We start from the raw sequence: 13,703 nt of genomic DNA, 5'->3' as shown, positions 1-13,703 counted from the left end.
ACCTATCCCCACAAGCTGCATATCTTTGGACGGTGGGAAGAAGCTGGAGTACCCGGAGGGAACCCACGCAAACACGGGGAGAACATGCAAACTCCACACAGAAAGACCCCGGCCTGATGGTGGAATTGAACTAGGGACCTTCTTGCTGTGCGGCAACAGTGCTAACCACTGTGCCACCGTGCTAAAGATAAACCTATGGATAAAAAATCATCCGTATCTCGTATGAGATATTTATCAGCAGCTGGTAAACATATTCAATCGTCTTCCTCGCTAAATACTTCTCTCAGCAGTTGGTAGAGACCAAAAATGGAGCTAAAAGCACAAATGTTCTCTTCTCATTTTCTCGTGTGTGCAGTCAAGGTAAGAGGGAAGAAGAAAAGACGAGGCACTTAACAAAATGAGACATTCTGGTTTCTGGGCAGTCGATTGAATGTGCATGTTGAGAATGCACAATGGAGAAAAACACGAAGAGCTTTCTGCTTCTCTCTAACTCCTGGAAGTGGTGTATGTAAAAGAAAAAAAAAGTAATCCACTTTTTTACTGCTTAAGAAGAGCAGTTATAGTTTAAATCCAGATAACTTAACATATTTTAAATGTATTATTATATCTTTTTATTGTTGTTATTATTTTAATTTAATTTTCCCAGTGATACAAGTAGTTTTTATTTCATTCACCTCTGAATAGTTCTTCCATTTCCTATGTCCATGTCGTCCTGGAGTACAGCGCTCTTTATTTAGTCACTGAAGCGCTCCAAACACGTACTTTATTATCTTTAGTTCTAAATGGTAACCTATTTAGAATTGGTATGCGTTTAGTATGCTCACATGAGTCCTTGAACCACATCTCTTATACAGTTAATAATTTCACAGAAATGCCAAATCTGGCTTTAAGATTACTTGGAAGCTTGGTCATCTTTAAAGTGGCATTTTTCAATTTAATATGCACCATCTTGGCTTTTAATCCTTTAAAAATGAAAAAGGTATTGGTAAAAAAATGTTTTTAAATATCTTATATAGGTGTGTTTTATTTTAATTTTAATAGTATTTAGAGATCCAGTATTTTTAAACTACTAAACTTTCCATTTTGGTATTAAAATGTTATTAAATGGCACAATTCTTTAAGGGTTTGGATGCATTAAATATTTTAATGTTTGTTCCTTTTCCCTATTGATTTTGATCGGGGCACAAACACGGTTGCCTTCGATCAAACTTGCGATGTAAAACACCCAAATAAATGTTGCTTCCCAGCCTTATTTTTCTATGAGGATTTTTTTAATCTTATGAAAAAGCAGCAACCCTTTGGACTTTCTGTCAGTACAAGTATTCTTCCAAGCCTTTCATTTCAGTAGAAAACACATTTAAAACTGTTCATCTCCTTCCTTTTAAATGACTTGTACAAAAGGACATTGTAACAAAATGAAAATGTTTTCGTTGTTTTTCTTTGCCTCAGGCTGACTTAAACTGCAACATTCAAGATGATACCGGATCTTTCTATGGCGTCACCAGTCAGTATGAGAGTCCAGAGAACATGACCATCACATGTTCGACAAAAGTTTGCTCCTTTGGCAAGCAGGTTGTGGAGAAAGTCGAGGTATGAACTAAAATGAGAAGCCGGATTTTTTTTACTATACCTCCTGGGGGTTGTTTGTGTGTTTTACATTTCTTATGTGCGCTGCTTGTTCTTCTTTCCCCTCAGACTGAATATGCACGCTTTGAAAATGGACGTTTTGTCTACCGGATAAGTCGATCCCCCATGTGTGAATACATGATCAACTTCATCCATAAGCTAAAACATCTGCCGGAGAAGTATATGATGAACAGTGTGCTGGAGAACTTCACTATCTTATTGGTAATCACCTCACTGACTTGAGTGGGCGACGTCCCTCTCTGGGAGTGTTTTTCTTGCTGCTGTCAGGATATGCTGGTGGCTCCAGCTGGCTTTAAAAAAATCTGAGTGGGGGGACTTCACTGGGCCTTGAGATGTGTTCCTCTGCCTGGATTCACATTCCTCTCATTCCACAGGGGATGAAACACAGTGTGAGGACCCTCATTATCTGCAGGGGAAAGGGAGGATAAGAGAGGGCAGGAAACCCTGTTATTGGTATCACATGGGGTCTTAAAGTGTCATTCACCACTGCAGAGAAAGCACCCAGGTCAAGGGGTGTGCAAGCAGCCCCCCTCCCCCAAAAACCCATCTTAGTGTGTTAATCATTAAATAAACTCATGAGTCATGTCAGACTTAATACATGATTATTTTTAAAAGTGCGGCAGTTCTTTTAAGACATATAAGTAGCACAAGACTGGAAGAAGGATCCGAAAATATGTTTCATAGATTGATATTATAATTTTCTAAGCACATTTTCCTCTTCTGCTTCTTGCTGAATCCTAATGTTGTGTTTTCATTTTTCAGATTTTTCCATTGTGCCCAGTATGAATACAAAGTAACCCTAACAGAGGGAAAATGGTAGCTGCAGCAAATTTTGTGTATTTCTCCCTAAAACATAGGGTTAGTTGGTTTCTTGTTCCATTTTGGCCTGTGCAGAACAAGGGATGGCTCAACACTATGCTCAGGTTTTACTGAAACATGATGTTTCAATTTATGCTACTAGATATTATTAAATTCTACTCTGCACATTTCCCCCCTTAAATAACATGTTTATATTCAAAGATTAGTTGATATCAGGAATCAAGGTCCAAGAGTTTAATGTATAAAGTATGCCTGTACACAAAAGATGTGCATAGATGAATTCCCTTTCATAAGCTGGTATTTAAAGAATGTAGCGTATGTGCTGAGGCATCCAACGTTCCCTACATTTCAACACCAGTTGTACACAGTTTTCTGTACAGTAAGATGGAAATGGAAAAATGTGAGAGAGACATCATGAAACATTACTTGTTAGTCAATTTCTGTCATAATTTTTCAACTCTGCTTTAATGGGGTTTTTTTTTTTTTTTTTTTTTTTTTGGATGATAAAGACGAGGATGCTCTGAAATCACTCTCTCTATATTTGATTGGACCACCTGTAGGTTTAGTGATTCGACACATTTACCTCCTTATGCAAAGCCTATGTAGTGTCACGCCATTTATTTCCATGCAGAGTTGCATTCATTCTTCCAGGTCTTGTACTGAGGACGGGAGAATTGGTTCTCTGTGAAAAGTCTCCTCCCAGTATGTGCACAAAGATTCTCAACGGGGTCGAGGTCTGGGCTCTGTGGCGGTCCGATCCATGTTTGAAAATCATGTCTAATGTTCCCTGAACCACTTTGTTCACAATTTGAGCCCGATGTTATTGTTATCTTGGAATGTGACCTTTCCAACTGAGAAGTGGTTTTAAACATAGCTGTGAATTCTACTGTTGATTTATATATTTTTTAATCATTTCATGTCACCAAACATGTAAATGATCTCTGATCACGATCATTCAAGATATTTTTTTCCAGCCACATTTCCTCCTCAGAGATGATTGTTCCCCACTGTTGCCCTTCCAGGTTTTAATCGTGCTTATACTAAATTTAAGAAGTAACAGCAATCTCCTCAGTGGTTTTGCTTGATTCAGCTCAATCATTCGACCCTTCTGAAAGGCAGTAACATCTTTTTGCTGATCACTTAATATCTTTTCCAGTATGATTGTTTAAGAAGTGAGAAGCTGTTCACTGCATCAGACTTAAATAATCTGCTCCCAGCTGAAACATATTAATCACTGCAGTAATTATCCAATGGATACTTTAGAGGCTTTTTTTTTTTTTTTGCATTCGTTGGCTTGACAAAACCTAAAACTATAATCGGAGATGAAGTTGGTTCCATGCATCATATGACTTTTCAACCCAAATGATTCCTATGAGTTACAGTGAGACATTAACAGATGATGATCCTGATAAAATGGCGATAAAAATCTATAAATAACAGTAAAATCCAGCACAGCTGCCAATGAGACAAAAAAAATGAATGCTGCTAAAATCATTCATCTTGGGATTTAGCATAGAGAGCGGTAGAATAAACGTTTTAATTCGAGTTGATTATTTTTGTTGCTGAGTGTGCGCTCTCAGTGATGCTATTTATTTATAAGGTGACAGCTTCACATTAGAGCTCTGAAACTTCGAACTGGATAAAATTAAAGACGAAAGGTTACTTTGGAAAAAACAAAACAAAAACACAACTTACTTTCCCACAGCCTAACAAACAGGAGTTCACAAGTTGTATATATAAAACATATTCCCTCGATAGAGAGTCTAAATTGCACTTAAAGCCTCCTGTACATAAAAGGGTAAAAATGTGGCTCTCCTGGCCAATTTTAAACTGGTACCGAACATTTAACCGTGCGCGCACACAGCTTCAGAACTCTAACAATGCATGCGTCTGTCTGTCAGTTTCCCGTCCACGTCTTCAAACTCGGTAACCATCCTTTGCTGCATCCATTTCTCTGTTTATTTCCCGCTGTGCAGCACTTCTCCTCTAAAGTAAGTGCTCTCTCTTGCAGGTGGTGACAAACAGGGACACCCAGGAGACGTTGCTATGTATGGCGTGCGTGTTTGAAGTTTCGAACAGTGAGCACGGCGCGCAGCATCACATCTACAGACTGGTGAAGGAATGAATCCGCTTGGAGCTCCTCCTTTTCATAGACTTACCAACCTCAAAACAAAAGTGGCAGTGCCTCTACACGAAAGTCATACCTACAACGCTCTTTGGTCAAGGTATCGGGTGGAGTCGTTGTTATAAATCCGTTTTAATATAAGTGTTTGTTATTTGACTGCAGCTGTGAATTGCGGTACAGTTGTTTTAATGTTTGAATATGGGAATTTTAAATATGTTGGTCTCTGTCGGGTATAAATGTGGCCATCCTTAAAGAGTTTCCTGAATGTGTTTGGTAAATGAAAATGTGTGTGTCGTTTTTTTCTGCTTTGTTAATGTAGACTAAGGAAAAAAAAAAAAAGACAAAAAGACACGGGCCTTTTTTTGTTTTTCTATCAGTGGCATGGTTGCAGTCTGTGTAATATGTTTGAGGCTGTTTTGTATGTCTGTACTTCATGATTTGTGAGCATACATACTGTAGATACGCAGACATGAAAACACACACAGCTGTTAAACTTTCCAAAGAAACAGAACAACACTATACGTGCAGTGGCCGAAAGCAGGTGGTTGCAAATGTTGCGAAATTACTACATAAGAACGTCAACAACTGAGCTTTCGGTAATATTTATCCCTGTTGAAGCACTCCCAAGTTTTAGACACCAGAATGAATGCACTGTGAAAACACTACAGTTTGCCTGCATCCGCTCCATAAATGTAGGATGTAGTCTCACCGCCTGCTAAGCATTTCAGCGCTGCAAACAAATCTTTTCTCTGACAATGGGCAGGAGAAATTTCATTTTTTTAAATAGGTGAGTCCTGCTAAAATGACTCTAATCGGACTCGTATCTGGTCAGAAAGCACTTTGTTTCCCTTCCTGTGCTTGCCTTAGTGATGCTTGCGTTTATTCTGTTAATTCTGCGCTTTAAAAAACTGTTTAACCTATCGAGACACTACAAAATCATAGACAGCAATGCGTCGTTCAGCACGCTGTGGCTTTGCCCCCCACCCAACACTCTGGGATCGCCGCGTGATAACTCCAAGCCAGAGTGTTGCTGCCTTCATGGTCACACTATGTTCACATGTTTCTGTGGCCTACGCTGATTGCCGAGCCTTAAACACATACAAACTGTATGTGAACTCCAAAAGATGCCACTAAAACTGTGATCTCTACATTGTATTTGTGTTGTGTAAAATAAATGAATGACAACAACAACAACAAAAAAAAATCACAATTCAAATCTGCCAAAGCCTAAGTGTACAGTGCCTTAGAGTATACTCATTATCCCGCATTTACCCTGTTTTCTAAGTCTAAAATTAGTTTTGTGTGAGACGGGCAGAAATAACTTACAGATGTATTATTTGGTACATCTTCACATCTCAGAAATCACGGTTCTCGAAATTGGTACACTAGAAATACAGTTTTTGTTGTTGCTGGGTTTTTTTGTTTTTTAAAGAGGCAGTACACTTATATTCAATTATGTTTGCAAATTTAAGCTCAGAAACAGGTTATTTTTCCTGTAACGCTGTAATATGTTCCTAAAATATCAGCCTTTCTTTTTTTCCTTCCTTCTCTAAGAGTGTACTATAAAAAGACTGACTGCCTTTCCTGTCGCAGAAGACCAAAAATACAGAGATGCAGTCAATTATTGTTGTGTCCTGCATGGTAGCAAGGAAGTGCCTTTGGTTCAGATTTTCCATCTTAAAAAAAAAGATCAAACAGAAATTATAAATTTAATGTTGCCAGACCAAAAAGAAGAAGAAGAAGAAGAAAACAAACCAAGACATAAGTGAAACAAATCACCACATTGCCTTTCAAAGGACTGTAATGACAGCAGGGGAACATGGTTACTAAGGAGAAGAAATAAATGATATTCATTTTATTACATTGTAAATTGATTTCTCAAACCCAACTATTTCTTCGCTTGAGGTTAAAGATTTTGTCTAATATTGAACGGCCACTGACTGCATGCAGGATGTCAACAGAAAAACACTGAAGCTGTCTGCTTCGTGCACACTTGCAGGCTCAAGTGCTTTTTTTTTTTGTTTGTTTTTTAAACGAGGCTTTTTTGGAAGCATTATGGTTTCACAATGTCACAGCTGTGATGGCGAAAAGGCAGGGACCGACACGAGTTTTTATCCATTAGAACAAAGAAAAAGAAAAAGAAAAAATAATGTTTATTTAATATTAATTCTACAGTACAGACTCTAAAAATGAAACTTAAGATTGTTTTACGTGTTTAAATCTGTATACTTTCATTGTAAGGATCATAATTACTCAAAACATTTACTATTTCTTACAGAAATTATAATCATCTTAAAGTAGTTTAATCAACAAAGCTCTAAATAATTGCAGACAATGTCTTGGGGTGGGGGGGTGCAGATAAAGTTAAATGATTCAGTATTTTTGCCGCAGTTCTGTGAACACTGTGGACTTTATTTTTCTTTTATGTTTACCTTGTGTATCTGTTCACATTTATTGATTACAGTTAGATGTTCCTGTTTTCTTATTGTACTTGTATACAGTCGTACCCGGTTTTGTGATGACATTATCTGTAATATTGCGAGCCCAGTGAGATGGTAAGGATGTTACTGCTGCACTGCTGGTACATTTTTACATTTTAACACTAAAACAGCAGGACTGACGCCTTTGATGGCACGAATGTCTGGTGGACTCTTTGCCCCGGAAAGTGGACGCGCCAAGTCAAGGAATCGCAGCTACAAGCATATCAGCTTTTGCTAAGAGTAGGTACTGGTACCTGGCTTTAACGTGATTCTTGACATATAGCTCATGAAATGTAAACTGTCATTTACATATTTGGGTTTTGTGTGCAGATTTTTTTCAGCCCCCCCTTTGTAAAAAGGTGCTTTCTATAAAATTATATCTGGCTTTTCTTGGTACAGATGTGTGATCTCTTTTCATTTCCATCACTGTAAAGTGTTGGAGCAAAGGAGAGAAAAGAAACTCTGCTCTGTTTGTGTTCTGCATATGGTCTTGTCTTTGCTCCGTAACATTATGATGCCTTCTTGACAATAGTAGATATTTTGTAGCTTTCTAGATACTTTGTATGTACGCAATATTGAAGTTAAATAAATCTGAAAAAGATTGCTTCCTTTTATTTTTCTCACCTGAATCTTTGCTGTGTGGATGAGTCTGTTAACTCCTTGACTGCAAAAGCCTCACATCAACAGTAGATGGAGCATGTGAGAGAACATAATTTAATGTGCATCGCTGTAATGGCAGGACTCGCCACAAGAGGGAGACACCATTTAATAAAAGTGCTACAGATTTCTGTTTTCTTGCTCAACCTTTTTAAATCAGAGGTTCTCAAGCTATTTCCAGCACACCAGCTTCAGAAACCAATTACAGTTCAGCCCCACTCCCCACAAACTGTCAACACACAACAATGTAAATAAAACGGATTCAGATTTCTGCATTAGTAAAGTGCGTTTTGTTTATTTTCCCTCCAAAAATCATATTTATTCGTCCATCCATATTTTCCCCTGGTTTCCTGGCTGTCCTTTAGTGGTTCTATACCCAGCAGTGATGACCCCTCAGTCAGAAAACCACTATTTCAGTAACCAGCCTTTATATTATTACTAACACAAACCAAAACTTTTGAGTGTTGCACCTGAGATGGAGGGGCTCAAATAAGGTGCTGCTATAAATCATACACGTGGAAACCAACCAACTACTGCTGAACAGCTGAATAAAGATTAGTGCTCCTTAAGAGAGTGTTTTTGTTTCCATTTGATTGGTACAATAATAACATGATGAATCAGTTCTCATGGGTTTGACTCAAGTGAAATGTATCTTTATGTGAAGCTAATCTTTCCTGATATGTGGACTGGAACTAATTTGGGGGACTGCATGCTGGTAAGTATGTATATGACTTTGCATTGTAATGTGGAAAGTAAAATTTCCACCCACTAACACACAAACATCCTAATCCATCAAGACCAGGCATACGCTGTCACATGAGCACTAGCAAACCAGCAAAGCTAGATGTAAATACATCTGTCAGAGATCTCTTGACAGAATAGCTGAATACTCATTTATTCTCTTTCTTTGTAAAGTCCCTGAGTTCAAGACTGAGCAAGGCTAATACTTGAAAGCAGTGAATCAGAAGAATAAGCATAACGAAGGAAAAGCTAACAGGGTCAACATTATGAATTCAAGTAAAGCACCTGAAGTGTTCCATATCTATGCTCCCTCACTCATATCAACACAGGAAAACTGACTCTGAACATTCAGATCACTGAATGCAAAGTGTGATCCATCAGCAGCAGGCAACAGTCTGCTCATTGCTCTGAACTACAGGAAGGAGCATTTGTGTGTCTGCCTTCCTTTTTCCTCGTGTTTCACTTATTTGTTTGACTTGTGAGTGTTTACAGTTCACAGAATTGTGATATGTGGCTCTATCAGATGAAAGATGACTATAATTAGAAGTAAGATATTGAAAGTGCTGACACTTAAGAAGCAGGAAATAAACTGCAGGTAAAACTTATTATTTCAGGTGTTGCACAAAATACATGAATTATGCACAAGGTCATTGTAGAAAAGCGCTATATAAGAATCAGTCCATTACCATGATTAGATGCCTTAGAATCCTCAAAGCCTGTTGAAGCCAGTTAGTGAAATTTTCTTTCAGCTCCAATATTTATTTATTCATATTTTTTGTCTTTTAACGCTGTTTTAACTGGATCTACAGAAAACGTTAACAACATAAACTTAATATTGAACCTGAGATATCTTCCTGTATCTTCTATAAACCAAGTAATACTGAAGCCATATAAAGCACTCATTACTATATACTCATGTCCTATTTGATGCTTTATGTATACAGAAACCAGAAGAACACAGCGAGCCTCCAAGCTGCTCCAGGAAATCAAAGAATTCACGGCTGGTCGTTGTTCTTAAAAGCATTGAGGCTCCAGGTGGAGCTCATCCCACCAAAAGAAGAATGTGTGTGTGTGTGTGTGTGTGTGTGTGTGTGTATGGGGGGGAGGGGGGGGGGGGGCGCGTCATGTGATCACAGCAGCGGCAGTCAGGACTGGGAATACCGGCGCGCAAAGTGTTTTCCTTAACTTATGCGCTCCGTGGACACAGACAGAGACACCTCCAGTCCCGACTGCAACTTTGCATATGCGTCTAGGACGCAGCGCGCATGCACTGGACTCGGGTATGGACACTGAGGAGCTTTTCTTTCGACGAGCGGATTTAAATTTTTAAATCTACTGTTGTTTAGAAGAGATAGAGTTTAGCAGAAATGCGAGATGGAGTCGGAGGACAATAAGATATCAGTGTGGGTCTGCCGAGAGGAAAAGCTCGTCCTCGGCTTGTCAAAGCGCACAACTTGCGCTGATGTTATCAAAGTGCTTCTTGAAGACCAAAACTCCCAACAAGGGCTTTGCGCAGCACAGTCCTACTGCATCGTGGAGAAATGGAGGGGATGCGAGAGGATTTTGCCAAACAAAACTAGGATTTTGCGGCTTTGGGTCGCCTGGGGAGACGAGCAGAGAAACGTCAAGTTCGTGCTGGTGAAGAGCGAAGTGTCTTTGGACAGCCACGGAGCCCGAAGCGCAGAGGCGCGCGTGGTGCTCAGCAAACAGAGCCCCTGTATTATGAAAGGGACCGCGCGGTGTACCGTGAGTTCCATCTCACCTGAGAAACAGCGTCGGATAGTCAGGAAAGCTTTTAGAAAGTTGGAGAAGATCAATAAAAAGAGATCGAAGGCGGCGCGCAGAGACGCGTCCGGCGCAGAGAAGATGGAAACTTTGGTTCATTCTGTGGTTTCTCAGGATCATACAATCCGACAGCAGATTCAGAGGATTACAGAGCTGGACGCAGAGATCGAAAGGTGCGAGGGGAAGGTGCACATGGACAGAATTAAAAGGCACGGGGCCAATTACGTTCAAAATACGTATTTGGTTGATGTCGCTGCAGCTTCCAGCCACGAAGTGGAAAACCTGCGTTCCTCTGACACTTTGGCCAAGCTTGAAAAGTATTTCCGACACCGTGAGGAAGTGGTTAGACTACAGGAGGGGTTGTGGGAGCAGGAAACCCTTATAGACGTGATCACAGGGGAGATCCAGGATGAGCTGAACCACCGCTGGATGCAGCGGAGGAAGGAGGAGCTGCAACGTAAAAACTTGGAGCCTGGGGATGACTCGCTATTCCTTCCCTGCACCGAAGTGGAAACATCACCAGAAAACGAGCAGCTTTTGGAAGAAGAGAGGATCAAAACGCAGTTAAATGCCAGTTTATACATCGGCCTGCGCCTCAACGCGGATTTAGAAGCTATTAGGAGCGATTTAGAGCTGACCGAGCAGATTTGCGGAGAGAGGGAGAGGGAGATAAGGGATTTGCTGGAGAAAGTGAACACTTTGGGCATGGAGGAGGGGACAGACACTAAGAAGAGATATAGCCACGGGGCAGACGTTAAGACGGGGATGATGAGCACTTTGCAGAGAAAAAACGGGTGGGTGGAGCAAGCAAGGGGGTTGTCAAAAACTCACAATGTGAACGACGACGATTCAGACACTGGCTTAAGTTCTCTGCACAGTCAGGACTCCGACAGCCTCCCTGTGTGGGAATCATTAGTTTAATATTTTCCTTGGAAAACTGACTTATCGATGTTTCTAATTCTCAGGGGTCATAAGTACTCTGACATAAACAAATAAATGTTTTTCCCCACTTTCAGCATACACGTATTGCTTTTTAAAATGCATTTTCTTAATTTTTTTTTCTGTTAACAAGAAACCCGCAAAAATCAATAAAAAACTTTAAAAAAATCAATACAAACATGGTTCTATTTGATTTTCTTCTTTCTGTTTAAAAAATAGTTTAAGGTTTTTGGAGCCTTGAGTAGCAGTTAGGATAGCAGCAGATTTCTCCAACCCCTGCCATAATGTTCGCCTCAGAGTCAGCAGGGCACCAGACCGAAAAAACAAAGTCAAAGGTTTTTGGATGATTCTGAAGATGTTTAAAAACAGCAGTATCAGCAGTAGCTTTCTCAGACTCCAAGAGAAAGAAAAAAAAAAGCCTTTTTGGGAAATCAGTCAGACGTAAAAATATCTGAAGTCAAAACAGAGGCGCAGAGCTCAAACGGGAGGTCTGATCTACATCATTACAACTCACTGAGCACAGCTGACCTTTTCCTCTCAGATCGACGATGACATTTTGCACACAGACATGAACGACTCAAGTCTTACATCTACACTGGCTGCTTTTCGGCAGCACACAACCCCCTCCCACAGTTGATCTCCCAGCTGCTAAAAAAGAGGCTTTTTATTTCCCTAAAATAAAATAACATCTTTTTTAATCTTTTATGAATCCCTGACAAGCATGCTTGTCTTTTTTGTGTGAAAATGAAACCCTTAAAGAGGAACCCTGATTTAAAGATTTAGAGGTTATGTGGCAATTTTATCAGATCACTTGACAACCTTTTTACTGTGAGAATAATCAAAATGATACAATATATAGACTGTAATTTCATGAGGTCAAGAACAGCTCTTGTCACATTTTCAATAACTGCTTACTTTTTCTTTTTCCCCTGACATCCGGGGAGCCGTCAAACTAGATTTGCTTTTAATCTGATAGTCTGACAATTTTCCTCAGTCCATTGCATCCCAGCATGTAATGAGCTGTTAATCTCCTTTCTCAATGATTAATTATTTATTTAACAGCCTCAAGTTAGCTGGATAAGTTTTTTAAAATGTATTTAGGAAATTAGATTTTTAAGATTCCTTTACCAAGAGAGAATCCATCTTTACGGTCTATATCTTTGTGTATCATCGTGTGTGATCTTCTGCATACCTTGGTCATAATGAGTGGTTATTTTAGCTTCCGTTGTCTTCCTATCAGCATAAAAGCAATCTGGAAATTTTCCTCTAACATTTGGTGCGAACAAGTCACTGTCAACTAGAGAACTGCTGCTCACAGGGTGATTGTTGGTTTGAACTTCAGTGGCTCATCTTGATCATGTCTGCATGCCTTAATGCACTGAACTGTCGTCATGTGATTGACAAATTATATATTTGCATTAACAATCAGTTGAACAGGTGTCCAACAAATTCAAGTGAGATGATCTTTGAGCTGAAGTTAAACTTTTTGCTAAATTTGAAGGAAGTCCCTCTAAGAGTTCGAGTGACATTCATGAAGACGGGACAGATAAAAAATCTGAAAATATAACGATTCTCTGCCATGACTCTTACAAGTGCTGAAGCATGATCATTTTAAAAGGAGACCTGGATTAATGACAACAAGATGATGTCATCAGCAAAACTGGACATTTCAGTGCTGAGCTATTAAACCAAACACAATATACTCATGCAAAAATGTATTTTAAATGTGTTTTAGTTTACTGAGAATTCACTAATATGCCTTAGTTACGATAAGATCAAGGCACTCAAAATGATTAAAAGAACAGCATCAATTTTACAGTCTGATATATTTATTCTGTCACAGTGGGTCTAAGAAAAATAAAGCCTATTATGAAACAAATTATAATGTAAGCCTGCTTCAGCTCAGTCACAAAGCAGGACAGATTGTAATGGACGACCAGGTCTTGAGAGAGGATCGTTGGTGCCGTTCTTCCCTCCATGCAGGACCTGTACAGGTCCAGGGTTAGGAAACGGGCAGACAACATCTCTGCAGACCCCTCACACCCCAGACAAAATCTGTTTAAACTGCTGCCCTCAGGCTGGCGTGACAGAGCACTACCTACTAAAAACAACCGCCTTTAAGGCAGTTTCTTCCTCCAGGCTGTCACCCTGATGAACACTGTGAAATAACACACTTACATATCATTCAGGTGATATGCACATTGCACTACCTTTACCTTTGAATATAAAGCCCCTTCAGGCAAATGTTGTTGTGATTTGGTGCTATACATATAAAATTGAATAAATTAAAATTACTTACTTAAAATTACTTAAGTATTTGCCTGTAAATGTATTTACAGTGTTACTTCAGGTCAAATACGTTGGAAATTCAACTTAGACCTTTAGTCTCGAGCTGTATTATAAAGTGATACTATTATCATCACTGGGTCCTCTTTTTCACTTGTAATAAACACATATTTAATGTGTGTATCATGTGTTTAACCGTTTAACATCATTCAAACTCTCTATAT

General features: G+C 39.3%; 2 protein-coding genes and 1 long non-coding RNA gene across 5 annotated transcripts in view; 2 read left to right on the top strand and 1 right to left on the bottom strand.

Annotated features, from left to right (window-relative positions):
- Nucleotides 1–6,345, top strand: part of tead1b (TEA domain family member 1b) — a 50,320-nt gene extending 43,975 nt beyond the window's left edge. For all 3 annotated transcript variants that reach the window (XM_085156907.1, XM_085156926.1, XM_085156916.1), the window contains 3 exons: nt 1,450–1,590; nt 1,696–1,848; nt 4,478–6,345. In XM_085156907.1, the coding sequence (XP_085013033.1) occupies nt 1,450–1,590; nt 1,696–1,848; nt 4,478–4,591 (408 nt within the window). In that variant the 3' untranslated portion in view covers nt 4,592–6,345. The remainder of the gene's footprint in view (nt 1–1,449; nt 1,591–1,695; nt 1,849–4,477) is intronic.
- On the bottom strand, nt 3,725–4,479 carry LOC146525658 (uncharacterized). The gene is made up of 2 exons (XR_014873705.1): nt 4,346–4,479; nt 3,725–4,172 (listed from the first exon to the last, which is right to left on the bottom strand). It is a non-coding gene; the product is annotated as an uncharacterized LOC146525658 (long non-coding RNA).
- Nucleotides 6,346–9,590: 3,245 nt separating the features above from the next.
- Nucleotides 9,591–12,160, top strand: rassf10b (Ras association domain family member 10b). The gene has a single exon (XM_085147581.1). The coding sequence runs from the start codon at nt 9,844–9,846 to the stop codon at nt 11,173–11,175; it is 1,332 nt and encodes a 443-aa protein (XP_085003707.1). The 5' UTR covers nt 9,591–9,843; the 3' UTR covers nt 11,176–12,160.
- The last annotated feature ends 1,543 nt before the right edge of the window (nt 12,161–13,703 follow it).

Source organism: Neolamprologus multifasciatus, chromosome 1, assembly GCF_963576455.1.
Source record: "Neolamprologus multifasciatus chromosome 1, fNeoMul1.2, whole genome shotgun sequence".
NCBI classification, from domain to species: Eukaryota; Metazoa; Chordata; class Actinopteri; order Cichliformes; family Cichlidae; genus Neolamprologus; species Neolamprologus multifasciatus.
Note: the sequence above shows the minus strand (reverse complement) of the source record. Positions and strands in the feature narration are given on the sequence as shown.